The sequence below is a fragment of the Phyllostomus discolor genome, chromosome 4 (assembly GCF_004126475.2).
Source record: "Phyllostomus discolor isolate MPI-MPIP mPhyDis1 chromosome 4, mPhyDis1.pri.v3, whole genome shotgun sequence".
In the NCBI taxonomy this organism is placed as follows: Eukaryota; Metazoa; Chordata; class Mammalia; order Chiroptera; family Phyllostomidae; genus Phyllostomus; species Phyllostomus discolor.
Window position 1 is genome coordinate 51890630 of NC_040906.2, and position 27707 is coordinate 51918336.

At 34.0% G+C, this 27707-nt stretch overlaps 1 protein-coding gene and 1 non-coding gene across 5 annotated transcripts in view; one reads left to right on the top strand and one right to left on the bottom strand.

Moving 5' to 3' along the window:
* The window catches only part of TLK1 (tousled like kinase 1), a 140363-nt gene that overhangs the window by 75183 nt on the left and 37473 nt on the right, over positions 1–27707 (top strand). For 2 of the 4 annotated variants that reach the window (XM_028510949.2, XM_036023302.1), the window contains exons 4-11: positions 11573–11648; positions 14984–15030; positions 16824–16919; positions 18392–18481; positions 19542–19634; positions 23093–23203; positions 23317–23453; positions 25369–25557. In XM_028510949.2, coding sequence (XP_028366750.1) covers positions 11573–11648; positions 14984–15030; positions 16824–16919; positions 18392–18481; positions 19542–19634; positions 23093–23203; positions 23317–23453; positions 25369–25557 — 839 coding nt within the window. The remainder of the gene's footprint in view (positions 1–11572; positions 11649–14983; positions 15031–16823; positions 16920–18391; positions 18482–19541; positions 19635–23092; positions 23204–23316; positions 23454–25368; positions 25558–27707) is intronic. The other 2 variants (XM_036023301.1, XM_036023300.1) reach the window with 1 other exon arrangement.
* LOC114495820 lies at positions 8927–9038 on the bottom strand. Its single transcript, XR_003684486.1, has one exon. It is a non-coding gene; the product is annotated as a U6 spliceosomal RNA (small nuclear RNA).

A 27707-nucleotide genomic window follows, 5' to 3' on the forward strand; every position in this document is an offset into this window, starting at 1 on the left:
TTCTCTCTCTCTCTCTTTCTCCCTCTCTAAAAATAAATAAATAAAATCTTTTTTTAAAAAAGCTAAAATAGTAAATATTGATGGTTATAAACCACATGAATGAAAGCTTTTTTGGGGGGGTGTTCCTCAACAGATTTTAAGAGTTTGTAGAAGACTCCTGAGACCCAAAAGTTTAAAAACTGCTTTTATAGATGAACTTGTGATAGTTTGTGTAACTCTAGGAAATATTATCAGGCAAGATGGGTGTCCTGGGGAAAAGAGGTAGATAGATAGTAGGAAGAAAAAGGAGAAAGTGAAGAAGAATTGAGTGTCTTGAAGTCATATAAGGTAATGACAGTAAAAAGCTACTAAGAATTTGTTGCTTAGTTTTAGTATATTAATGGTAGCAAGATGCCAGGTTATAGTTGGTTAAGGAAGCATTGGAAAGTGAGGAAATAGTGGCAGCAGATATTGACAGCTGTTGGCAGAATCTTGACTGTGGTGAAAAGGAGACAGTATCAAGAGTCTTAACAGGCTTGACATACCATGTGCTAAGGAAGGGGGTTTATAGCAGGGTTATGATGGGACGAGGAAAGTGCTGAAGAGACTGGAGAAAATAGAACCAGAACTTGACATGGTTTCCTTAAGGTGGTGTGATTGGTGAGACCCAGACTCTGATAGGCAGGGTGAGTTGTAGGCAGAAATGACTACAGACGGCCTTTCTCCTGATGGATGGATTTCCAAACCTAATAACCTTTTTCTTACCTCATGGTGAAAATAGAGGTTATCAGCTGAAGCAAAGAATTAAAATGGGTTTTGGGTGTGAGGGGAATGATACCAATTTTATGAGAGGGACAGGGAAGAAAGTGTGAGGGAGAGGGGTCACTCATCCTTTTTAAAAATGTTTTAGAATGCCTTTAGGAGTTACAAACTTGATCTGTGTGATTTATGTGCTAGGTAAAAGTCCAGATTATTTTGTGAGGATAAGAGAAGGAGCCCATGTTTCTTAGTTATGTTTTCCAAGTTTTAGAACCTGCCTTGATCTGCAGTTCTTGCAGGAATCTTCCATGTCAAAACACAAAGATCTTTACTTTCTCTAAATTTTGCACAATTACTATTCTCACTCAACCTTACCTGAAGGTACTAAGATAAACTGTGTATCTTATATAGCTCATTTGGAATGTGTAATGAATATTAGTACCATAACCATTCCTCCTCCCTGCCTCTCTTTTGGGATGTTGTAGAATATAGTTCTGTGCTTTATTTTATTTCTTACTGAGGTGGGATATTTGTGACTGAATGTAAATATCATTGAATTATATCATCTTTAATAATGTTGGAGAAGCACATTTAAGTCTACATATGCATGTACGCTTGCATTCAGTGTACTACACAATAATGTTTGTAAAGCAGACACACATGCCAGATTCTGTTTTTCCCTCAATTTAATCTTTATCTTCTATAATACTTATATATAACTTTAATCAGAATCGAAGACTTTAACATACATTCTGTCTCTATTGTCCCTTCCTCCTGGGTGAGTATCAGTTCTTTAACTCCTTGTGACCCTCTCCTTTGCACCGTGGCATTGAATTACTATTTATTTTTTATCCAGGTACATTTGGGGATTTTTGAGTTATTTAGGATTAAGGGTATTTTAAGTAATAGATATGTAGGAACTGAGACAGTTGTTCCATCTAGGCATTTAAACTTAGATCCACTTTCAGAAGTGTAATAATTGTAAGGAAAGAATATAATGTAGATGTGATACCTTGATTATCTTAATTTACCTCTAATAGTGATTAATGAAGGCCATTTTATGAAAGAAGATCTGATTAGCTTTATCATTTGAATTAAGTTTTAGAAGTAGTCTTGTAACTTAAGTTTTCCCCCTCATTTGAGTTATAGTATTGAAGACAATTTGAAGCATTAATACTTTTGTTCTTTTTAAAAAAGACTTTTCAAAGGGCCACAGTTTGTGTGATTCATTTGCATATTTTAGAGGAAGTAGAAATAAAGAAAACTAGGGAATTGGACCTAAAACTAACTTGGACCTGGCTTCAGGAGGGCATTATTTCTATTTCTGGAACTGGTGATATTGTTTTTAGAAGTAAATTCTCCTTTTTTGAAGATGTTTTTAAAAAGTAACACATGACCGTGTATTTATTGATTAAATGGGTTCTCTTCTTAGTAAATTGGCTAGATTAGGAGAGGGGTTAGAATATTTTGTTCTTAACCTTGTTTTTATATACACATCTATCTCTACTTTTTCCTTTTTTCTTTTTTAATAGTGTTTAGCTTGAATGTTTTCTCGGTGAACACTTAGGTACTCAGGATTGATTGGAAGTTATGATTCTGTTTGAAAATAGAAGTAACACTGGCCTTAAGTTTTAGGTTTTAGATTTTTTAAAATTTATTAAACTGTTACTTGTCTATATATGTATTTGTTATAATTTGGACAAATCTTTTCTTTAATGTCTTAGTCTGAGTACCCAGTAAGAAAGAAGAAAACTTGGAAAATGAATTTAATGATATATAGTTTAAGTATCACTGAAAGTTATTATTTTTATGCCTCTTTTCCCTGAATGAATTACCTTTTACCTTATTCTACTTAAATCTGTTCAGTTTCTCAAGATTGTTAGACATTTAGTTGTTTTTAAGAAATATTCTTTGTATTCTACCACCTACATTATTTTCTAAAATGTTTTAGCCTGATAAATGATCTTTGTGGTATTATATTGGATGAGTTCCACTATTTTCTCCTTTACTTATCTTCCTGCTGGTACTATTTTCTCACTTCTTACTATGTTAGGTGGGCCAAACCATAAATCTTACTCAGTATTATTATGTCATTTGTTTTATTAAGACATTGTATATAACACTGTTACCATATATAAAATGTACAGTATCATTGTTGTCTTGAAGGAGAGTACTCTGTGTGCATGCAAAATTGTATATTTTGTAACATTAATAAATACCTTGTTTCTTTTGGGGAGTAAATTTGTTTCTTTCTCTTATTAAAACTAATAATCATTTTTATAAATGACAGGATTTAAAAGTTCCCATGAAAATCCTGAAATTACATTTAAAATCTTCATTTTATTTAAAAAAACTAATTCTACCGCTATACATTAAAGGACATACTGTTATATGTGAACTGTATTCAGCTATAAATTAGAGTGTCTTACCCTAAAGTATGTTATATGATGGGGGTCACGCAAAGGAAGTGAGTCTATCTTGGTGAATATACGTGTCCTTAGTCTCCCAGAAGGAAAAGTGAACTGGAAACCAAATGTGGGTCTAATATTGGTTCTGTGGCTCTGTTTTTATAAAGGTGGAGGACTGTTTGTCAGACTTACCTGAGAAGCCTTTCAAAGTATAAGTACCCAGACTATAAGTCATAGAGTCTTAAAATGATAATATAGTAAACCATTTATCAAATAGACATATAGTTGATTTAGTGTAACTGGTTGGTTGTTTTTAGAGCAAGAAAGTTCTGAGCCAATTGATGGAAACAAGATTAAAAGAGAAAAATGCCAGGTCATTTTAAGAAGGAAGACATACTTTAAAGTGGAACTTGGTATAGTCCTCAACCATACACAGTGGTCAGTAAATATTTGTTAACATCACTTTAGTTGTTAACATGGTAGTTTTTTTGTCGACTATGAATGATTCTCATGTTTTCATCAAAACAAGGTTTCTAACACTTGAACGTAAGTGTCATTTGGGGTCAGATAATCCTTGTGGTGGCGTGGGTGTGGGATTGCCCTGAGCAATGTAGGGTGTTCAGCAGTATCACTAACACATTAGGTATCTGTAGCCTGTGGTTGTGGCAACCAAAAATGTCTCTAGATATTGCCAAATATCCTCTGGGGGTCTGGGCATATCTCCTCTGGGAGAACCATTAATGAGGAGGAGAATAAAGTTTTAACACCTTACCTATGGAGCTGGATTATAACTATAGAAGCTTAACATCTCTCAGTTTGGAAACAGTAGCCCAGAAGGATTAATTACTTTGCCCAAAGATAATAAGTCGACAGTCAAAATGATAATTCCAAAGTGTCTCTTATTTCAGAGTGATACTCAACTGATGTGTACATTCTCTCTGCATAACTAAAATAGTGTATAACTTACAAGTAAGATAAATGACCCTAGTTAGTCCTTTGAAAAAATGTATTCTTTTTGGAAATACTCAGATTTAAGGTGATTTATAGTGATCATCAAATTTGACAATGCAAGATATTCCTGGACTAACAGCGGCACTTCACAAACGTTTTATCTGATAAATACTGATTTTAGACTGAATTTTAAGGTCATTCGGTATAAGTTGACATTACCGAGAAATTTGGTTTCAGTATTTTATACTATAGTAGAATTTTTTAAATAGTAGATGTATTTTTATGTCAGTAGAACATAGTGATTATTTTACTATTTTTTGTTTTTGTTTTTTGATGAGGCAGTGTTTTTTTTTTTAAGATGTTACTTATTTATTTTTAGAGAGAGGGAAAGAGAAGGAGAAAAGAGAGGAGAGAAACAACAATGTGGAGAGATGCCTCTCGAATGCCCCCAACTGGGGACCTGGCCTGCAACCCAGGCATGTGGGTTCTCCCCAATCAGGGAATAGTAATAACTTATTCCACTGAGCCACACCAGCCAGGGCTATTTTACTTTTTTTTTTTAAAGACTTTATTTTTATTTATTTTTAGGGAGGGAAGGGAGAGAGATAGAGAGATAGATAGATAGATAGATAGAGAGAGAGAGAGAGAGAGAGAGAGAGAGAGAGAGAAACATCAATGTGCGGTTGCTGGGGGTTATGGCCTGCAACCCAGGAATGTACCCTGGCTGGGAATCAAACCTGGGACACTTTGGTTCCCAGCCCATGCTCAATCCACTGAGCTACACCAGCCAGGGCCTACTTTTTTTTTTTTTTTTTTTTTTAAGGTTAATTCAGTTTTTCTAAAAAAATAACTGAGTAACCATGACAACTGGTTGGACTTCTTATATCCTAATGAGTTTTCAGCTATATGTCACAATTTTGGTCTTTAATTCAGAATGGAAGATTATATATAAAGAATAACATTAATTTTAGAGATTCTCTAAAATAGAATATGCAGGAAATACATGACACTATTCTAAATGTAGATGGCTATTGCTAATCATGATGATACATCAGCATCACTTTTGGAGGTTTTTAAAAATAAGAATTCCTTTGGTCTCTTTCCAGAAATGGTTGAATTTGGAATGGGGACTTGAGCATGAACTTGAAATAAAAGTTTTATAAGTGATTTTGATGTATAGTTAGTGTTGAGAGTCAGTGCTAGTAGATAAATGATAGAACAATTTCTGTTAAAAAATAAAGAAATCATTTTTTTCTGATAATAAATGTAGTATTGCCACAGAGAAAACACATCAGGTAAACAGAGCTGAAATTGGTAGGTAGTGTTAGTATTAGTGAGATTGATGTTACCTTTTTTTGTTTTGGTTTTTAATTTTTTAGAGAAAGCGGAAGGGAGATAGAAAGGGAGAGAAGCATCATCAATTGGCTGCCTCTCACACACCCCCAGCATGTGCCCTGACCAAAGTCAAACCAGTGACCTTTCATTTGGCAGGCTGGCACTCAGCCCACTTAGCCACACCAACTGTGGCTGATAGTGTCTTTGAAAGTACAATTTGACAATGTCTTAAAAACTTTAAACGTGCATATTCTATGACACATCATTTACATTTAAGAGGGTCTGTCCTGGCCCTGACTGGCCTAGCTCAGTGGATTGAGCACGGGCTGGGAACCAAAGTGTCCCAGGTTTGATTCCCAGCCAGGGTACATTCCTGGGTTGCAGGCCATAACCCCCAGCAACCGCACATTGATGTTTCTCTCTCTCTCTCTCTCTCTCTCTCTCTCTCTCTCTCTCTATCTCTCTCCCTCCCTTCCCTCCCTAAAAATAAATAAATAAAATCTTAAAAAAAGAAAAAAAGAGGGTCTGTCCTGAAGAAATAATTGTGTAAGGACTTATAGTCACGATCAAGGAAATGCCTGTAGGGATGTATTATACAGGAGCGTGTCACTCCACCATGAGTGTCACAAGGGGCGAAAGCTTAGGAAATCACTCTTCTAAATTTTACTATTATAAGTACTCTCAAAATGCCAACATTTCCAGAATAAGTTATCTTGAAATTTTGGGGTTTTTTTTTTCCTTCATAGCAGTTGTTTTGCATGGCTGTTTTGCTCTGATTGTATGATTTGAAAACAACTTACAAGATTATATGACTAGAGGAGAAAGTCCAATTTTATTTTAATTTTATGACTTACACTATTTGACAAATAAAAAGGAAAAGCCAGAGAAGGGAAAATGCCAAGATATAGTTATGCTATGTAATGATAAGAAAATGGCAAACAACATGCATTCTACCAATATTGAAGACTTGATACATATGCTTCTTTTAAATACATGTGAATGCAAATTAAAATGGGTCCATGTGACAGGAGCTTTAAGAAGTCAGACTGAGGGATGGAAAGTTAAAAAACTACCTAAAATGGAGAGTAAGATTGCTTTAGTATTATATTTCCTTTACGTACTGGTTTGGTTGTGGATGCTGGTATATTTGTGAAGGGAGTAAAGATCTTTAAGGCTTTAAAATATGAACTGGCACGCATTAAGTTATCTATAAGACAGCACATGTTTTAGTTGGGTGGCTACCCAGTTTTGTTTTGATAGCTCTCTACCATCTTAGATATTACATATTATTAAATAGTAAAGGGAATACAGCAGAAAATAGGCCACACGGAAAATTACTGATACATTAGTTGTATTTATATTGAATAGCAGGGAAATGCTCTTGTTTAGTTATAAGATCCCAAAATGTTGCTATATTGCTAGTTTCAATATAGCAGTGATCTTCTTATAGGTGTCAAAGATTCAAGCAAACATTTCCAGGTAATAGTTCTCGATAATTTTAAAGTTTTGTCTCTTAGGCAAAGACAGAGTCTATGAATTTCAGGTCATGCCAGCTCAAAATCTTCCTTGACTTAGGGTGTACATATTTCATAATAGTTTATCTAAATTTAAATTGGATACAAAACAGCAAGGAAATTTTTACAACAGATTTTCAGTGTTCTTATAACGCATTATTCTGACCTAATTTTTATAGCAGTAGGTTGGACAAAACTATATCTTGTATACATGATATTCTTGACTAGAACATCTATTTAACATTGACTTTTTTTAACAGGGCTTTTTTTTTTTTTAATTCCTCACCTGAAGACATGCTTATTGATTTTAGAGAGGGCAAGAGAGGGAGAGAGATGGAGAGAAACACCAATCCGGTGCTTCTTGTACCCACCCCAACTGGGGTCCAGATCCACAACCTAGGCATGCACCCTGACTGGGAGTCGAACCTGTGGCCCTTTTGGTTTACCAAATGACGCTTCAGCCAACTCAGCCACATTGACCAGGGCCTCTTTAATAATTTTTGAGGCACAACCTGCTTACCCCTAAGGTACCCCTGGAGTGTAGTTTAAAAATCAAAGGTAGTATTCTGAACTCTTCTTCAGTGATGAGCCATTTAAGAGATTAAATATTTGGTAAGATTCTGCATATCCTAAATTCCCAAGGTTCTAAAGCCCCCAGATAAGTTCATTCGCAGATGAGTGACTCAGGAGAATTGGCAACAGTAGGCTTCATTGAGAGTTTTTGTTTTGTTTAATATAGGTGTTCTCCGATTATTGAAATTCAAAACCAAAAGACTGTTTAATCTATATTTGCATGAGGGTTAATGATGTGATACTTAGGACCTTAGTTTATAGGTTCTGTGGCTTGTAGTCTAGAACAGAGTTGCATGAGACAATTTAAAGAGGAAATATGCTTATTTTGCAAGCCCGAGTTGTGAGTTATTAGGGTAGAAGCTCCTGATCATTTAATAGGTGACGCATGACTGAGGTTTTGAAAAACATAAAAGTACATGGATATTTATAGTAACAGAAGGATAGCAATTTAAATCAGGGAATTTGAGTGCTCACTGACATTTATAGAGTACACACTTTGTTCCAGATGCCATTCTAGGTATGTTTGTGGTATGTTTCTCCTTTCGTACCCACAGTCCTCCTCTGCCTGTGTGATCACATTTACAATTGAGGAGAAAATCAAGTCTTGGGTTAAATGACATACTGAGAGTTATAGTAAATAAGGGACCCACAGATTTCTTAGTCTGTTTCTTCAGAAGCCCATGGTACTTGCTCCTTAGGAAGTTGTGGTCCATTGGCCTGACAGAACAATCCTAAAATAATTTATGAGGTGAGGGTGAAATTAAGGGTTGACATCAGATAGTCATACTAAGACATAGGTGAAGAGGATTAGGGTTTGGGAGAAGGGACAGAAAATGCTGTTTGTAAGGGAGATAATTACTTTATAAGCTAATTTAGGAATATCTAGGTTTCCCTTTTATTTTGTTCAACTTTTTAGTTTTTTATTACTTATTTCCAACTTCTTACCCCCATCAGTAATACAGTCTTAATTTCAGTCCTGTCATCCTTTTTTCCTCCTCTTTCTCAAAATCTTTTCTGGTTTAAAGGAGGTAAACTTAGTTGCGTTTTTATCTTTACTGAAGTCATTATGCATTTGGGTTTTTTCTCCCTCATTTTTGTTTTTAGGCAAAGTGATATTTCCCCCAAAGGAGACTGTCCCACGTCTCTGTTCCAGAAAATTTTATCTTGGGGGAAATTTTGCCTTGGAGAAAAAAGTTTTTACCAAAAAATCTATGTCTTTTATTATTTACTTTAAAATTAAGTTGATAATAGTATTATATTAGTTTCAGGGGTACTATATAGTGATTAGACATTTATCAGACTTACTAAGTACTCTCTCCAAGTCTAGTGACCATCTGTCACTATACATAGTTATTACAATACTGTTGACTCCATTCCTTATGCTGTACATTGCATTCCCATGACTTAAAATACAAGGAATGCTTCACAGATTTGCATGACGTCCTTGTACAGGAGCTGTGTCATGCTCATCTTTGATGTATCGTTCGTACTTTAGTCTGTGTGCTGCCCAAGTGAGCACTGTGTTTGTCTTTAAAAAAAAAAAGAACTTAAATATCTTAAATTACATATTTAGTGAAATATTTAATGAATGTTATCCCAAATAAGTTTGAGAATTTGTACATATATTTTATCCTTCATCCCACTCCCCTTTTGGAGATAGCCAGTAAATATAGCATTTTAATGGTTCTTAGAAGCATGGCAGTAAAGAAATCAAATTTTGTTCACCCTGGTGAAACCAGCCTATTAACCCTTTAAAATGTAGTCCCTCAATCTGTCACTGATTCAGTTTTCTTTGTAATATGCTTTAGAAAACAATGTGTAGCCATTAAGAACATTATATATTTTCTTTAGTTTTTTTGATAGGAAATGTTTCAAATATAACTTACAGAATTGTATTTTGTAGGGGTTGTTTTGTTTATTCAGAAGTAGTCAAGATTTAAGTTAGAGTTCAAGTGGGATCCTGCCATGCTTAAAAATTAGTATAAAACTGTTCTGAAAAATCATTATCTTCTTGACCTTGAATTACATTTTTTATATAGACTAAGTTGGGAAGGATATGAATAAATTATTATTTGGCAATCCTTTTGCTCTAATATAGGTTTTTTTAGAGTTCTTTATAAAAATGTTAACTTGGAATTTTTAATTTGGTGCTGTTTTTATTATGAGGAAAATAGAACATTGGGCATTGTTGAAATTTGAATGTTTTAATTTTGACAGTGAAACTAAACCAATTAACTATTGACCTTAAATTGCTGGTACATCAGTCTGCATCCTGAGTAGTTACTGTGGATTTCTTTAAGTTCCCTGGTTTGTGATGCGAAACATATATAGGTAAATTGCTGTCATAATGAATTTTTACTTAGAAACTTAGTATAATTTTGAAGTATTTTTGCATAGCTGATTCATTCAGTCCTTGACATGTAGGGCATATAGCCTGTTAGAGAAAAAAAATGGATTTAGGCCTTGGAAATGTAAAGAATTGGATTTGAATCCTGGTTACTTTGAGTAAGTTATTTAATATTCATGCATTTATCAAGTAATAATTATGTGCTGTGCACATGGGTGGGAGCGGTGATGTGGGGAGAAGGTATAACTCTTATCTTTAAAGAATTCAGAGACTAGTAACATTGGTGCCAATCTCTGAATCTGTTACTTTGTTGGCAAAATGGAGATGAGACGACTTAAAACCTCCAAAATAATATTTAGAGGAACCATAGGTGCTCAATATGAGTTAGATTATGTATTGTCATTCATACTACTTAATCTAAACTACTCATAGATATCAAAATACGGGTTAAGTCCCTTCCTTGTTTGGGAGCCACTTTGCCCTTAGAGATTTATTTAAGTTGTCTTGATGTTTCAAATACTCTTCATTCTGGCACTGGACATACATGCCAAACTTCTAGAATCTGAGGGTCCCGTGCCGTTGCCTTGTGCTCTGGGGTTTAATTCTATCTAAGCACAACAGTCTATCAGCCTCCGCAAAAATTCCTCATTATTTTAGCCTGGTGCAGATACTTGCTATCAGCTAAAAGAACAAATCTGGAATTTGAAAACAAGCCATCATGTAGGTCAGGGGTCTGCTGACTTTTTTCTGTAAAGGGCCAGTTATTTTAGGCCTTGTGGACCATATATATGGCCTCTGTTGGAACTGTTTAGCTCAGATATTATAATGTGAAAGCAACTGTAGGAAGTACATAAATGAATGAGTGTGGCTGTGTTCCAACAAAACTTTACTTATGGAAAGTGAAATTTAAATTTCTTATAACTTTCATATCATAAAATATTGTTTTGACTTTTAAATTTCTTAATCATTTAAGAATATAAAAGTAATGCTTAGATTATGGATTCTACAAAACAGGTATCCAGAGAGAATTGGCCAGTGGACTATAGTTTGCTGACCCTTGTTCTGAGGGGTGATCTATGAGTTTACTGCAAACTGTTAATTGGATAATAATTGTTAGGCATATTCAGGTAAATGGTCCTGCTGATAGTCAGGATTGTGTATATAAGGGTTTGTGTTCTGCTTCATTTTTCCTTATCTAAGTTACTTTTATAGACTATGTGTGAATAGTAGAAAACAAGTAGGAAAAACATAAGGTTTTGTTATTATTTAGCTCTATTCAGTTAAGAATTTAAAGGGCATCTTTTAAAGGCTAATTACTCTCATATTTTTCATTTACCTCAAGTCAAGTTTTGTAAATGTAAATTTCAAGTAATGTGTACAAGGTCTTTTATGCTTCAAATTTTAAAAGTTTACAGAGTAGGAAATTTGGGGTTTTAAATAAATTGTATGTAAGTGCACATTTACATTCTGTGGGCGCTATTGAGTCGAACGATGCAGGGTTGGGGCAGAAGTAGGTTTTCAGTTGCGAAACAGTTTTATTGTATTATTTATTAATTATTGCATTGTTTTCCATATGAGCAACTGTAAACCTACTTTCCCCCATCATGTATTCTAATTTGAAAATAAAAATGGTTTTTATACTGACTGTAATAATTTTGTATAATGAAACTGTGGTTTAAAAATGCTGTTAACTTTGCTTTCTGTAGACACCAGAGAAGAAACAATCGGAGTCATCCAGAGGAAGAAAGAGAAAAGCAGAAAACCAGAATGAAAGTAGTCAGGGTAAGTGAAGCAGAATCTTCCTTCAGACCAAACAGGCATTTATAATTATTATGTTTTTTAACCAGTTAATAGTTTAAATATAAAATAAGTTTTAATGATTTTTAAAGCTATTATATAATTCCTACATTTAATAATAGTTTAGGAATGTACTTTGAATAAGAAATAATAATATGAAATTGGAATCTTTTTGTACCACAGTGTGTGGTTACTGTTTAGGTTTTTTGACATTTCCCTTATTTTTTAGATTAGAATTAATAAGATAAGTGTCATGTCTAACCTTGGCAAGCATTACTTTATAACTTTCATTTTTCTCTTTTTTATGTGAATCAGGATATTGATTAAGAACTTTAGATCTCACTTGAAAACCCAAACTTACTCATCCCTTTTATTTACCAAGGAAAAAACTAAATAATTGAGAAACTTTTATTAAGGTATCATCTTTTTCTTTTCATATCTGTCCTTTATGATTTTTTTTAATATCTACCTTTTGTAATGTGAACTGAGACAATTATTTTCCTTAGACTTAAAAATTTCTTAACAATGGACAACAAAATACTAATGTCATTTAATTTGGCCATTCAAAATTAAATATAATAAAGTGGCCTCTTACAACATACATAATGATTTTATACATATATAACATGATTTGGGACCATGAACCTGTGACTTACTGGTATTTTTACATGTGACACTGGCATCAAGGAATGTATTTGTAGCATTTGTCTTTGCATAAAGAAGGAATGAAGTCATTCTAGCACCTTCTCTGGTTGTGTGATATATTGTATCTCACTTTGTCCTGAGCTACTTTTTGGTTTTAGTGTAGTTCCTCCAAATTTCGTTTTTGTTTTTAAAGATTTTATTTTATTATATTTTTTAGAGGGGGAAAGAGAGGGAAAGAAACATAATGTGTGGCTGCATCTCATGCACCCCCTACTGGGGACCTGGCCTGCAACCCAGGTGTGTATCCTGACTGGGAACGGAACCAGTGACCCTTTGGTTCCCAGGCCAGTGTTCAATCCACTGAGCCAGACCAGCCAGGGTGAAGTTTTGGTTAATGGACTTGGAGCTTTATTTACTATAAAGATACATTAATTATGTCTGTTTCAACTTTAGATTTAAAAAACACAATTTAAAGCAGGTCTAAAATAGGGTGGGGCTTCTGAGTTGGTTAATCCAACCAATGTCCTTAAGAGCCCCCATGTGATTCTTTGTGGTCTGCCATATGCAGAATTGTCTGATTTTCTATGGTGTTAGACTGGTCATTAGTTTTTATTGGATTTACTGATACATCCAGTGCTTTTGCTGATCCTTTTTTTTTTTATCCTCACCCAAGGATATGTTTATTCATTTAGAGAGAGACATTGATCAGTTGCCTTCTATACACTACCTGCCTTGGTATTTTGAACTACAACCTTTTTGGTGTATGGGACAATGATCTAACCAGCTGAGCCACCTGGCCAGGGCTCATATTTGCTTTAAGAAAAGGGCTGGGTTAAAGGACCTCTGGGACGGTGTCAAGCATGCAAATAGTTGCAGCATAGAGGTACCACAAGAATAGAGCAAAGAATTAAGAAAAGGACTGGTTTTTTGTGGATTTTTTTTTTCTGTTTCTTTGAAGTAACCTTCAAACCTCTCCTGTCATCCAGAGTTGGGTCATGTGTCCATTCCAAAACCACTTATGTCCAACAAAAATATTGTTGCCCTTAAAAAAAATCAGGCCCATCTTGCCCTGGCTGGTTGGATTAGTTGGTTGGAGCTTCGTCCCATACACCAAAAGGTTGCAGGTTCAATCCCTGGTCAGGGCACATACCTGGGTTGTAGTTTAGATTCTCCAGTTGGGGTATGTATAGGAGGCAATTAATTGATGTTTCTCTCACACTGATGTTTTTGTCTGTCTCTCTGTCTCTCTCTTTCCTTGTCCCCTCTTCTCTAAAATGAATAAACATGTCCTCAGATGAGGATTTTTTAAAAATCAGGTGCATATCTGAAATTGAAAATGGGTAAAAGTTCTCCTTAAATACAGGCATCATGGAAAAGGGATGGTAACTGAACATAATTAGATTTCTTCTCAGAAGGGGAATAGGAATTGAGGCTGGATGGGAGTCAGCTTTCCCTAAAGTTACATGTACTGTGTAGGGAAGGGAATGTTAACAAAATTTGGGTTCAGTTGGACAAACAGGTTCTGGGTAGGTAACCCCAAAGTCTGTGTTTATTAAATAGCACTTCTTCAGAATCTGCAGGAAAGTTGTTACAGGCAGAAGGAAAATTCCTTTGGCATAAAATTTTTTGTCTTTCTGACCTTTAAATAAACCTGTACAAAATTATTGTTCAGACTTTCTAGGTAGCATTTATAGTCCTCAGTTCTTAACTAAGTTTTAAAAGAAATTCCCCTACCTTGTTCCAAGTAATGAATTTAAGGTTGTTGAGCTTTTAGTGTCTGCCATGACAAAGTAACCGCTTGAGCCAAAGCTGACCTGAGGTTGTTGAGCTTTTAAATGTATTGTTTGTTCACCGCAGTAATGCCTGGCACATAGTTTCTACTCAAGATACAGTTCTTGAATAATATAGATGAATAAATGTAAGTCAGTATTGAATTGATAAATCCATGTTTTTATTATGCAAAACTTTTGATTTCATGGTATCATAATTTTTTCTTTTGTAACTTGAAAAAATCTTGTATTCTATATAGTTCCTATGAAAGGTGGATTAACCCCATCCAAAAAAGCATCTCGAAACACCATATTTCTTTTCGACTTCCTAATTCAATTTTTATAAAACTGAGTCCATTTTAGAGCAAAACTTTTAACTAAAGAGCTGTGATCACTTTATCAATATATAGCATATAAGTAAAATATTTAAAATCTATTTTTGTTTTGTTTTTTTAAAGATTTTATTTATTTATTTTCAGAGTGGGAAGGGAGGGAGATAGAGAGAAACATCAATGTGCGGTTGCTGGGGGTTATGGCCTGCAACCCAGGCATGTACCCTGGCTGGGAATTGAACCTGCGACACTTTGGTTCGCAGCCGGCGCTCAATCCACTGAGCTACTCCAGCCAGGGCTAAAATCTAGTTTTTTAAAAAACAGCCTGTAAATTTGGAATTTTCAATTCTCTTTTTAGAGAATGAAAACATTTTTAAAAAGAGCATTCATATTAAAGCATGTTATTGTTAGTTATGGTTTGTGTTAACAAAAGCTTTTTTATTATTTACAGGTATGAATCATTTTGTCTTAGATTTTTTTTAACTCATTGATTTGCTTTAATGAAATTAGAAGACATTATGCAATATTAATGACTGATTTTAAATCTATAAAACTTTTTACTTTTATATTTTAGGAAAAAGTATTGGGGGACGTGGCCACAAAATTAGCGACTATTTTGAAGTAAGTTCATTAAGGAACATCTTTAGTTCTTAATGCATTTCTGCTATGGGCTGAGATAATTTCTTTGAAGCACAAGGTCAACTTTTGATTTATCTATTTGATTAGAGCATAGGTTCGGTCTATGTAATGTCCTGTCTTCCTAGGAACATTAAAATTTACTTCTACATTGGTATAGTACATAATAATTTTCAAAGTACTTTATCACATATTTGTTTATAACAACTTGGGTGATAAGCAAAATAGGTATTTACAGATGAGGAAACTGAGGACCACAAATATAAAGTAGCCTACAGAAAGACAAATTCTAAATGGAAAAGCAAAGAGTAGAACTTAAAGTCTAACAGCTACTTGTTCAGGATTGTTTCTCCTGTTGATACAGGCTATACTACACTACAGCAACATTTGAGCCCTGTGGATAGAGATTAAATAATGTCAATCTAAGAGTTCCTGAAAATAATAAACAGTGGTAAATGTAGATTGTAACCCAATTCTGGAATGTTTCCTTGCTTCTACACAGAAATGCTCTAGCTGCCAGTTTCACATTATAAAACATAAACATTATTTATTAAAACAACAAGCATCATCTACTCAGTTGAAATATATATATATATATATATATATATTTTTTTTTAATTTGCTTGAGAATAAGAAGAGAATTTGCTGATTGGAGGAAGGGATACATTTTAAAAAACATTGTTTTTCTCCTCTCCATTGTTTTTTTGGGGCGTTTGCAGAATCTAAGGTAAAATTGTTGGTGATGACAAGATACCTAATACTCTTTAGTGGACGTTATTCCTTCAATGTTAGTATCATTAAGAATCTTTGCCAAAGGTAGGATCAATTCAAATAAAATCTCAAGACTCTTGAATGCCAGTATGTGCTGGGCGTTACGCTGGGCACTAGAGATTTTTTTTTTAAAAGATAGAAAAGAAAAAATTCCACAAAGCCCCTATGTTACAGGAAGTTGTTTAATGATCACACTAGAAGTCCCCGTCCCTGCTGCTCATGCCTAATACCCTGCGAGGAAGCCAGTAACAGCAAATTTTCTCTTCCCATTCTTGATACAGAAACATGAGAAATGAGAGAGGTAGCTATGGAACAGATTGAGTGGCTTCCCTCCCTATGTAGCTAAATCATGTACTGTAATACATGTCATGCATGTAAGAAAGGATTGATTTTTACTAGATTGTATACTGTTAAGGAGAAGGAACTCAAGCCTGTAGACTTGTATATAGTGCTACAAACATTTAGATATATGACAGGTCTTGAGAATGCTGCTTCTGTTTTAAGATGGTTGATTATGTTTACTAACATCTACATGTAAATGTGTTAAGTTTTGGGGGATTAGGGTTTCTACTGGCTGAACAAACATTTATAATGTTAGTGTCATTGTGTCAGTTCTATCACTGTAATTCTTAAAGTTATTGTTGAGTTTCAGATTTTAGTTTCATGCTCAAATTTGAAGGAAATATAAGATGTTTATTGTTTGTGGGGGGGAAATATTTGTCTTTTAGTCTGCCGTAATAACAAGTTATATGTAGTTAGAAGTTGAAGAAATAAGGGCCTGTAGGAAATACGGTCTTGTCGTGTTCTCATGATCCATCAGTATTATCTCTCTAGAGTCTTTTGGGACTTAGCTGTGACCAACATTACTTTTGCTTTTGCTTGACCTATTTAAAGGACTACTGGATTTAATTTAAAATAAGATATATTTAAATTAATTCTTAATGCTGTGTCTAAAATAACATTTATCTAAACCTGTTTTTAGTAGTGATGTTTCCTTTTTCCCTCAGTACCAAGGTGGGAATGGCTCAAGTCCAGTGAGAGGCATACCTCCTGCAATCCGATCTCCTCAGAACTCACACTCACATTCCACTCCTTCCTCATCTGTAAGTTTTTGCGTGCCTAGTCGTTTGTCTAGGGCATTCTGTAGACCATATAACTTTTATAATTTGTTGTCTTTATGGAGAACTTCTGTATATATTGTTTATCTTTTCAAGAATCATGCTGTGTGGTTGAGTCCTTTTCAGTGATCTAATGTTATTAGAACTTTATTACTAAAAGTGAGATTCCTCAATTAAAGTTTTCCTGAACTGATTATATCCAAGAAGTAACGTTTCTGTAAAAGAATGATGTTGAGCCTGTGGGGACTAATGCGGAGACTCATAGAGATCCGTGTTCAGTTACTTAGTTCTAGATTTTAACTTTCTTATGAATTAAATTTCTCAACCATTAAAATGATAGCATAATTCCTTTCTGGATATCCTTAAGAAAAAGATAGGTAGCCATCAGCCTTGGATTATTTAGTTCAGTATTGGATGAGGATCTTGGACCTGAAAATTATCTTGTAACTTTTTTGGTTTGTTTCTAACATTTTGTAACCTACTTCTTTTATCTGCATTGTTTTACATATTGGATTTCATTTTTCTTTACTTTCATTGTGTGAAAGTTCATTGGCTAACCAGAAAAACAACATTGGCTTTTAGTAACTCGAAGACAAATTACAGATTTTTCAAAATCAGAGTATCTCTTATTTATTTAAGTACCCTGCTTGTACTTCCAGTGTACCCTATTGGTCCTTGTCTACAGACATATATTTCATTTTTTCTTAATCATTTTGTACCTTGGGACACATCAAAGTAAAGTATCATATTCAACCATAAGTGTAAGAGTTGTAGTGGTAACATTGGTACAGTGATGTAATCTCCTGTTTTCAATGAATGTGTTTTAAAACTAGTGACTAGATAAACCACAAAACTCATCAGTAAATTGATATTATATGACGTACGGGAATGCGTTATTGTCTCTAGTACTAAGAGTTCTGCATTCACATCTTTTCAGTTTTACTTAACATTTTTGTTTTAATATTAATGTATTGGCCTTGTTTTATTTAACTGATTGAAAGCATGCAGCTTTTTTTTTTTAAGATTTTATTTATTTTTAGAGAGGGAAGGGAAGGGGGGAGAGAGAGAGAGGAGAGAGGAGAGAGACACACACACATCAATGTGCGGTTGCTGGGGGTCATGGCCTGCAACCCAGGAATGTACCCTGGCTGGAAATCGAACCTGCAACACTTTGGTTCACAGCCCAAGCTCAATCCACTGAGCTACGCCAGCCAGGCATTCAACTTTTTTTTATGGCACTAGAACATGACCATGAGGGCAGGGGAAAAATGATCATCTTTCACTGGGCCTTAGGTGAAGGAGGTGCTCAATAAATGCAAACTGAATAAGTGGTTAACAGTTTTAAAGTCATTATGTTTTAATGACATTTATTATCTTGACAGAAACTTAAATAGTTGTTGCTCAACAGAAGCCTGTTTTTTTCTTGCTAATGTAAAAATTTTAATATGTTTTTTAAGGTTCGACCTAATAGCCCTTCTCCTACTACATTAGCTTTTGGGGACCACCCTGTTGTACAACCAAAGCAGTTATGTTTTAAAATTACTCAGGTAAATATTTATTGAAATGTATTGGTATGATTTCTAAGAAATGAGTAACCAGCTTTATACAGACAACTCATATGTCTTGTCTTTGTTTTGGACATAGTCATAAAGTAAAACTGTCTATCAAGGAAGCTTATTCCTAAACAAAAAAACAGTTTGTCAGAAGTAAAAAAAATGGAATACCCAATTTACTATCATCTTGTCCTTTATTACACATTGGTTAAATATGTAGATGTTTTAAGTAAATTAAATAAACAAAACAACCATAATAATGTCACTTCTGTTTGCTGATTCTTTTTGAACTTAACGTCCTAGTACATATAGTCAGTGTCTTCATGAAGCTCTTCTGTTTATTATAAGTGGACATCAAAGCCATTCATTTGGGGTATCTTATGTATATTCGTATATCCTACACACTTCACAAAAATATTTGAAAATTGAATTAACCCAATATCTTTTTTACTTCTTTAGTTTTATTAATTTTGAGTACTTTTTCATTTCAACTTTTTTTACATGTAAGTTTTTGAATGACACTGTCTCAGACCAGGCACTGGGAGAGTTGATCTTTTTTGCCTGGCTATCTCAGCTGCCTGATTTATTGCCATGAGACTTTTATTGCTAGGTGATGTCTAAGCTGTTGCATGTACATCAAAACTACTACTTCTTCCTTTTTTTTTTTTTTTTTTTTGATGCTCTTTAGGCTAGGATTATAAGAAGTACATTTACTTTCAGCAAGTGAATAACTCATAAAAGTTTTTGTCATGTTCAAAATCAAAGTTGATGGCCTAGAGCAGTGGTTAGATTGAATTTTAATGATGACTATATCAATAGTCTAAAATTTTGAATACTCTTTAAATGTTTCTTTGTAAGTTGGTAGCACTTACATTTCTGATTAAAATTTAAAACTGCACTGAGGCTTTTTGGGATAGCCTTTACATACACACAAAATCAAATATTTTCCTTTTTAGAATCAGTAAAATCAAATTTATGTTTACATGCAATGATATATATATATATATATATATATATATAAAGGAGATAATAAAATAGCTTTTCTTTCATTTAGACTGATCTCACAATGCTGAAAATAGCAGCATTAGAAAGTAATAAAAACCAGGACCTGGAAAAGAAGGAAGGTCGTATAGATGACTTGCTCAGGGTAAGTAGTAAGTCATGAAGGCTAAAAAAAAAAAAAAGACTATTCAGGAATAGTAAAACTGTTGAGAAAAGACTTGGCATTGTAAAAAATTTCTATAGCTGAAAAAACCCATAAGCCTTTTATGGTTGTATAAATACCTGATTGAAATTTTCAGCTTTAAAGTGGAAGTTATTTTGTTGGCTCTTTAAAATGTGAATTGAGAACAATTGGCGAAATGGAAGGATGTTAATAAAAATTATTTTTATTTGAATAACTATCATAAGACAGAGATAATCCATTTCATGTTAGTTTTAAAGTTAATTGATTTTGTTGCAAACCTGAACATCTGCTATTTTATAAGATGGAGTAACTACAGCAGTCCTGTGAGATTTTTAATGGAAACTTTATAAAAAGACCATCAAAAGGTGTACTTAGAATATGAGGAAAGTGTAAAGCAGTGGTTCTTGCTCTGTGCAGCTCATTAGAATCACTGGGTGAGGGAAGGCAGGGTGGGAGGCCCGGGATCAAAGTACTAATGCCAAAACGCTACCCCGGGGGGTTCTGATTAAATTGACATAGAGGTTTTGTATTGGTAGTTTTACCAATCATCGTCTCCAGATGATTCCAGTTTAAGTCAGCATTGAGAACCATTGGTATAGAGACTCAGTAAAACCAACATCCATGATTCTACCATGATGACCAGTACCTTTGAAACGTCCAGTGTGCCTTTCCTGATTCCATCACATTCACTGCCTCACATTCCTTTACCATTAACCACTATTCTAAGTTTTGTATTTACTATGCTTTTGCATAGTTTTATTACTTACATCTGTACAGTCTTAACATTATTTCAGTCTGTTTTTGAACTTTACATGAGCAGAATTACCCTGTATGTACTCTTTTACCCTGTTTGTTTTCACTCATCATTATATATACGATTGTCATGTAATTTGTTCATTTTACTGCTATATAGTGAGGCATTATATGAATATACCATAATTTATCTTTTCTTCTCTTGGTGGACATTTAGTTTCTACTTTTTGCTAATACGAACTGCTCAAAACACACTTGTATATGTCTTCTAGGAAAGTATGGATTTCTCTATGGTATGTGCATAGAAGTACTGGGCATGCACATCTACAACTTTGCTGTATAATGTCAGATTTTCCAAAAGTGGATCGATCCCACCAGTGGTGGGCAGAAATAATTTTGTCGTTCATTATCCTTGTCAAGTCTTGTTTTAATTGGATTTAACTTTTTTAAAAATGTTTGGCCAAATTGATGGATATAACAAAGTGTCTTTAATTATGCATTCCCTGTTTTTTGAACATCTTTTAAAATATTTATTAACCATATTTGTTTCTTCTGGGAAATAACTGATCATGTTTTTTGCTTATTTTCTTACTGGGTTGCTGTTTTTATTGATGTCATTTTTTTTTTCTTTCAATATGCAGGGTGGGGCAAAAGAAGGTTACAGTTCATATGGAAAATAACAATAATTAATACAAGAATAAACTTTTGTGTACTCACCACTGTAAACCTCCTTGTAAACCTCCTTTTGCCCCACCATCTATATTAATTTTCTCCAATTGTTTCCATTGTCTTTTCATTTCTTCATGCTATCTTTTGATGACTACAGGCATTCAAAATTTTTGTGATTAAATATATCTTATTTATAGTTTTATTTGTACCAAATTATTGGAAAAGGTCTACCAAAATAAGTTTTCCTTTAGATTATAAAGATGTTCTATATTTTCTTTTAAAAATTTTATAGTCTGGTTTTTCAATATAAATTGTTAATTTCACTGAAACTCGTTTTGGGGTATGGTGTGAAGAAGTAGGTTTCATTTTAATTTCTTTCTATATAGATAACCAGTTGTCCAGCCCAGTTAATTAAAAGTCCATTCTTTACCACCAGCTTTACCATATGAGTCTAGTTTCATAAACAAGTGGGCCTATATCTGTGTTCTTTGCTATATTCTATATTCTGTCTGTGTATTCCTATGCTGGTTTCAGTGTATCTTTTTCGTTGTCTCTGGCTATTAGTGACAGAACATAAAACACTAATACTTTAGATGAGATCGAGTGTTACTTTTTGAGAGAACAGAAGTGGGCAGCCTGGGTATGATGGCTTCACAGTGACATATATGGGATTTTGACTCCTTTTGTTTTTCTCTCTCATCCCTAGTGTATGGTTTCTATCTTGAGGGTCATATGAAGGTACAAAATATTTATTAGAGTCACAGTTATGATCTCTGTGTTCCTAAGCAGAAAACAGAAAGAAGCAGGGAATAACAAAAAAGGCAACAATTCTGTTTGCAGCTTTCTTGAATATTCCATTTCTTAGCTGTAAGGGAAGCTGGGAAGTGTGTTTCTAGCTAGGCACATACCAATCCAGAATAAAATACTGTTTTTTCATTATTAAGGAAGGAGAAAATACATTTGGACCATCATAATTCCTGTAGCTTTCTATTAAATCTTGACAAATATCTTCTTCTTTTTGGCTGTATTTGGCCCTTTGCCAGTCTAAGAGGAATGTTAAAATCCATTTTTTAAGTTACACATACACACAATTTGTTGGAGTTTTGTTTGAATTGCTCCTGATGGAATGATGAGGTGAAAAATTCCACCTATGTTTCTCAGAAAGTATCTTTATTTTACGCTTTTTCTTGAAAATCAGTTTTATTAGGTATATAATTTTAGGTTGGTAGCCATTATCCCATCATTTTTTATTTATTATACCACTGTCTTTTGGTTTCCACCATGATTGGCCTAGACCCATTGATCTCAAAGTATGATACCCCAGATCAGAAGCATTAGCATTACTGAGAAACTTACTAGAAATTAATGTTCAGACCCTACCTCAGTTCTACACATTCAGAAACTCTGGAGATGGGTCCCAGCAATCTGTGTCCCAACAAGCTCTTCAAGTTCTTGTCTTGTTGTTGCACTGAGTTTAGAGAGAGGCCTCTTCCCTGAGCAATTGGCTGCCTACAGAGTGAACAAAATTGGTATATGTTTGCCAAGAAAGATGTTGAGGGTGTCTATTGGATAGGCATCAACAGTGTCATCCACAAATTGAGTGCAGAGAAATTTTTTTTTAATTACAAAAGGTAGAAAAGAATCGTATTCACCTTTAAGTGTTAGACACTTTATATACCATAATTTGGTTATTTTTAACTAAGTTTAGGTAAATGATATTGTTCCTATTTTAAAAATAAGTCAACTGAACTAAGATTCAAATAACTTAGAGTGGATTTGAACCCATCGAGTGTGTATACACATTCCGTGTACTTTCCACTACGCAATTAAGCAGCATAATACCCCATGGGTAAGCAGATGATTTTTTTAAAAAAATTTAGTGTCATATTCATATCTAATCTTTTTCTTTATATAATTTATGCAGTACATTAAAACTCTTCCTGAGTGTCTCATGTATATAAATTTTAGATCTTTTCCATTTTCTACTTACGTTGTAGGCTAACTGTGATCTCAGACGGCAAATAGATGAACAACAAAAATTACTTGAAAAATACAAAGAACGATTAAATAAGTGCATATCAATGAGCAAGAAACTGCTTATTGAAAAGGTAAGTTGAAGTTCAATAAAATTTGCCTTGTTTTTGAATAGTCCCTTTTGCCTTGTACACTTTTAAAATTTAAAGAAATATAATTGAGTGATGAATTTTCCTCCTTTTTTCAGAGTACCCAAGAAAAACTGGCAAGCCGAGAGAAGAGTATGCAAGACAGATTACGCCTTGGACACTTCACAACAGTTAGACATGGTGCTTCATTTACTGAACAATGGACAGATGGTTTTGCATTTCAGAATCTTGTGAAGTTAGTCATTCTTACATTTTAAAACATTTAATTTTCCTTTGGGTTTTCATTACTTTCAACGATTCTAGATTTGGGATTATGTTCTACATCTATTCCTACTTTTTGAGATGATAGAATTTAGTACATTTGAAAGGAACATAAAGCAAAAAAAAAAACACATAATTTTAGCTTTAGCAGACTTTTTTGACTAGTTAGCATTTATCTGTATGGTATGGTGTATTATTCTAAATATGAATTTCCAAAAACAAATTGACCTTTTAGCTTTATAGATGATATTGGAGTAAAATTACTGAAAATTTAATTTTCATTGGAAGATTTATATTTATATCTATATAGATCTTGAGATTTTTCTACTTAGTTTTTTTTTTCCTTTTTTATTCTCTAATTTTAAGTGTTAATATTCATTACTTGCCTGGTCTCTATACCTACAAAAAAAGATAATACCCTTTTCCTTCTGCCTCAGGTACAATAACTCATAAATCAGTTGAACTGAACATGTAGCTTTAGTGTTCTTTAAAAAAAAAGTAATTGTTACTATATTTTCTTGAGTTCAGATGGCGAGAAGGTTGAGTTAACTGTGTATGTGCTAAGGAGCCAGGATATATGCTGCCTTTTGTTGTTGTCATTGTTGTTGCTGGAAAAGGTTTTTTTAAACGTGAAAAGCAAGAATAGTGTCAGCATGTTCATCAAATTTTCCATAGTCTAGTTAAATGGAACATGGAGACAAAGCGTTATTTCACAAAGCATTATTTATCAAATAAAAATTGCTTTTTCAAACACTAGTACCCATGACTCATCACAGAATGGCTTTCTCTGTATCTCAGTTGATTTATTCAGCTTTTGTTCAACACAGTTGTGCTAGGCTTTTAGGTATGCCATAATGAAAGTGTCTTGTGATACTGGGGAGTCAGGTTTTTGTTTGTTTGTTTGTTTGTTTAATCATTTTTTTCTATTAATGTTCTAATGGGAGTGTTAGGGTTTTAATTCTGTGGATAATGGGGAACTTCTAAAGGTTGTGCAGTGTATATGATCAGACTTGAGTTTTAGAAAATTTTGATGGTAATGTTGGAGTGATATTGGAAAGGGGATAAATAGGTGAGTTCAAATGGAAAAGTGTCCAAATGCAAGGTGATTAGGCTTGAACTAAAATGTTCACAGTAAAATGGAGAGTAGGATTTACATTAGAGATAGAAACCATAGTTTTTGAGTGTTTATGAGCAAGAGCCTCTGCTACTAAATTCAGACCCACAGTTGCCCTGGTAATGAATAGAAGAGAAGGTTATATAATATAACCTCAAAAGTAAACTAGAAATATAAATCTGAAATATAAACTCTACCTCATACTTAACTTTGTAAGTTCTTTTTTAATAACACATTTATTTCATTCAGTAAATACAGGGGTGGGCAAAAGGTTTCCAGTTGTGAGTATGTGAAACACAGACTTAAGGAAACTATTCTAATAAACATACCTGTGAGTCTTTTTCCACATGCACAACTGTAAACCCTCTTTTGCCAACATTATATTTTTTGAATACATAGTATACCAATCCCCGTGTTGGACACTAGTAATACAATAGGATATAAAACAAATGTAGTGTCTGTTCTCATGGAGTGATGTAGTCCAGCCATTCTGATCAGTATCTACAGGAATGATATTCATTAGAAGGAGGTGAGGAGCAACAACGTACCATGAGAATGTATATGGTTATGTACCTTTCCCTAGTCTAGGAGTGTGAGGGATACCTCATTCAGAAATGGATGTTTCAGAGGAGACCTGGACTGTGTGTACGAGTTGGTTCAATAGAGAGGTACCAAAAGGTACAAATTTATATCATAATGACTTTTGATTTTCAGGTTTTAACTGTGAAAAGTTAATGGAAAATTAATACAGTTTTATACATTTATTTTTATACAGGCAACAAGAATGGGTGAATCAGCAAAGGGAAGATATTGAAAGGCAAAGGAAACTTCTAGCCAAACGCAAACCTCCCACAGCTAATAATTCTCAGGCACCCTCTACCAATTCTGAACCAAAACAAAGGAAAAACAAAGCAGTCAATGGAGCAGAAAATGATCCCTTTGTTAGACCAAATTTACCACAACTGTAAGCCTCCATTTTTTACTCTCCTTCTTTTAAATTGTAGCCATGAATGTTATTAGTGGCTGTTTTTTTATAATTATACTAATACTTAAGTAGCAATAATAGTTATGGCCAGGAGGAAAGGCAGTATTGAAAATACACCTCTAAATTAATAATAATCCCCATATATCTGAATTTTACTTTTGTAAGTGGAAATTTATTAATGCTCTTTTAAAATGGAGACTTAGGTAGCTAAGAGGAGACTGGAATCTCCTCTTTCATGTCTGAGTGAGTCCATTATTAATGTTCCTTTTTCTAAGAATGTTAAGTAATACAGCAGCCATTTATTTTCTCAACCAAAGGAAGCAATACCTTAGTAGATTGTGGGTATTGTTTTTCCCCTTTCTGCTTTTCTTTGTTTTCTGAATTTTTTGCTTCAATGATAAATATTCTTTATCATTCAAGGGAAAAAGTTTTTCTTTTAATAGTTACATGTTTATTGTAGAAAATTTGGAAAGTATGGAAGAACACAATAAAACAAATACAGATCATGATTCGATCCCACAAACAACACCATTTTAAAAACTTGGATGTGCACCCTGGCCAGTGCCCAGTTGGTTGGAGTGTTGTCTGGTAAACTGAAAAGTGGTAGGTGGGACTCCTGGTCAGGGCACATGCCTAGGTTGCAGGTTTGGTGTCCATTTGGGGCATGCAGGAGAGGCAGCCAGTTAATGTTTTTCTCTCTCTCACATCAGTGTTTCTCTCCTTTCTCCCTCCCTCCCTTCCCCTTTCTCTAAAGTCAATAAGCATGTCCTCGGGTGAAGATAAAAATTCTTTTTTGATGTGCAGTAGTTCCCCTTACCTGTGGTTTCACCTTCCATGGTTTTAGTCGCCCACAATCAGTCTAAAAATATTAAGTGAAAAATTCCAGAAATAAACAATTTGTAAGTTTTAAATTTCGGGCCATTCTGAGTAGTGTGATGAAATCTCACAGTGTCCCACTCTGTCCCACCTGGGACCATGCATTGTCCCTTTGTCCAATGTGTGCACCTTCTATATGCTGCATGCTTACTATTCACTTACTGGCTGTCTTAGTTATCAGATCAATTGTTGTAGAACAGTGTTGTGTTCAAGTAACCCTTAATTTACTAAGTAATGGCCCCAAGCCATAAGAGTAGTGATGTTGGCAATTCAGTACCCCAGAAAGAAGCCATGAAGCGCTTTCTTTAAGTGAAAAGGTGAGTATAGTACAATAAGAAATTTTGAGAGCAAGAGAGCACATTCATGTAATTTTTATTACAGTATACTGTTATAATTGTTTTATTAATATCTATAAATTAAACTTTACCATAGGTATGTATATAGAGAAAAACAGAGTATATATGGGGTTCCTCTCTATCTGTGGTTTGGGACATCTGTTGGGGGTGTTGAAATGTAGCCCCCATGGATGAAGGGGGTATACTATACAGATGTATCCAGACTTATTTTTCTATTCTATAAGAACTTAACATTAGTTCATGTGAGTAGGTAACGCATGTACCCTCCATTTGCTATTTTACGTGGGTGTTGTCTTTTTCTCCTCTTGAAAGATAGTGTTTTATCTGTGCTTTTAATCCCATTTTCTATTTCAGGGACCTCTTCTAGTAACACCTTCTTTATCTTAAATGTTCAGCCTTTTGCTTTTTCTCTCTTAGAAAGCAAAACACAAAACTCTCCCTCAATTATAAATCCCTCTCATCTTCATATTCTATCATCTTCATACGACATCTTCTACCTCATCTTCCATTTCCTCTTTTAACTGAAATTGTTTTTTTAAAGGTTGTTAACTATCTCCTTGATGCTAAATGGTGTAAACATTTGAGTTTTAACTTGGCAGCATTGAATATTGTTGATTCCTTATGTTTTCTTAAACAATATTGCCTTAGTTTTTGAAATGCCTTGTTCTCCTACTTTTCATTTTAACTCATTTGGCTATGTCTTCTTTATCTCTGCTATGGACATTATTTTCTCTTACCAATTTGTAAAATGTGGGTGATTTGTAATAATATGTTCTACTCCATTATATATCTTGAGTATTAGCTGCTCAGTCTCCTTGTACAACAGCTACTCTCATGTTTCACTTACCATGTGTATGTTGCTGACATCCAAACTTCTATCTCCAGCCCTTTTTTCTC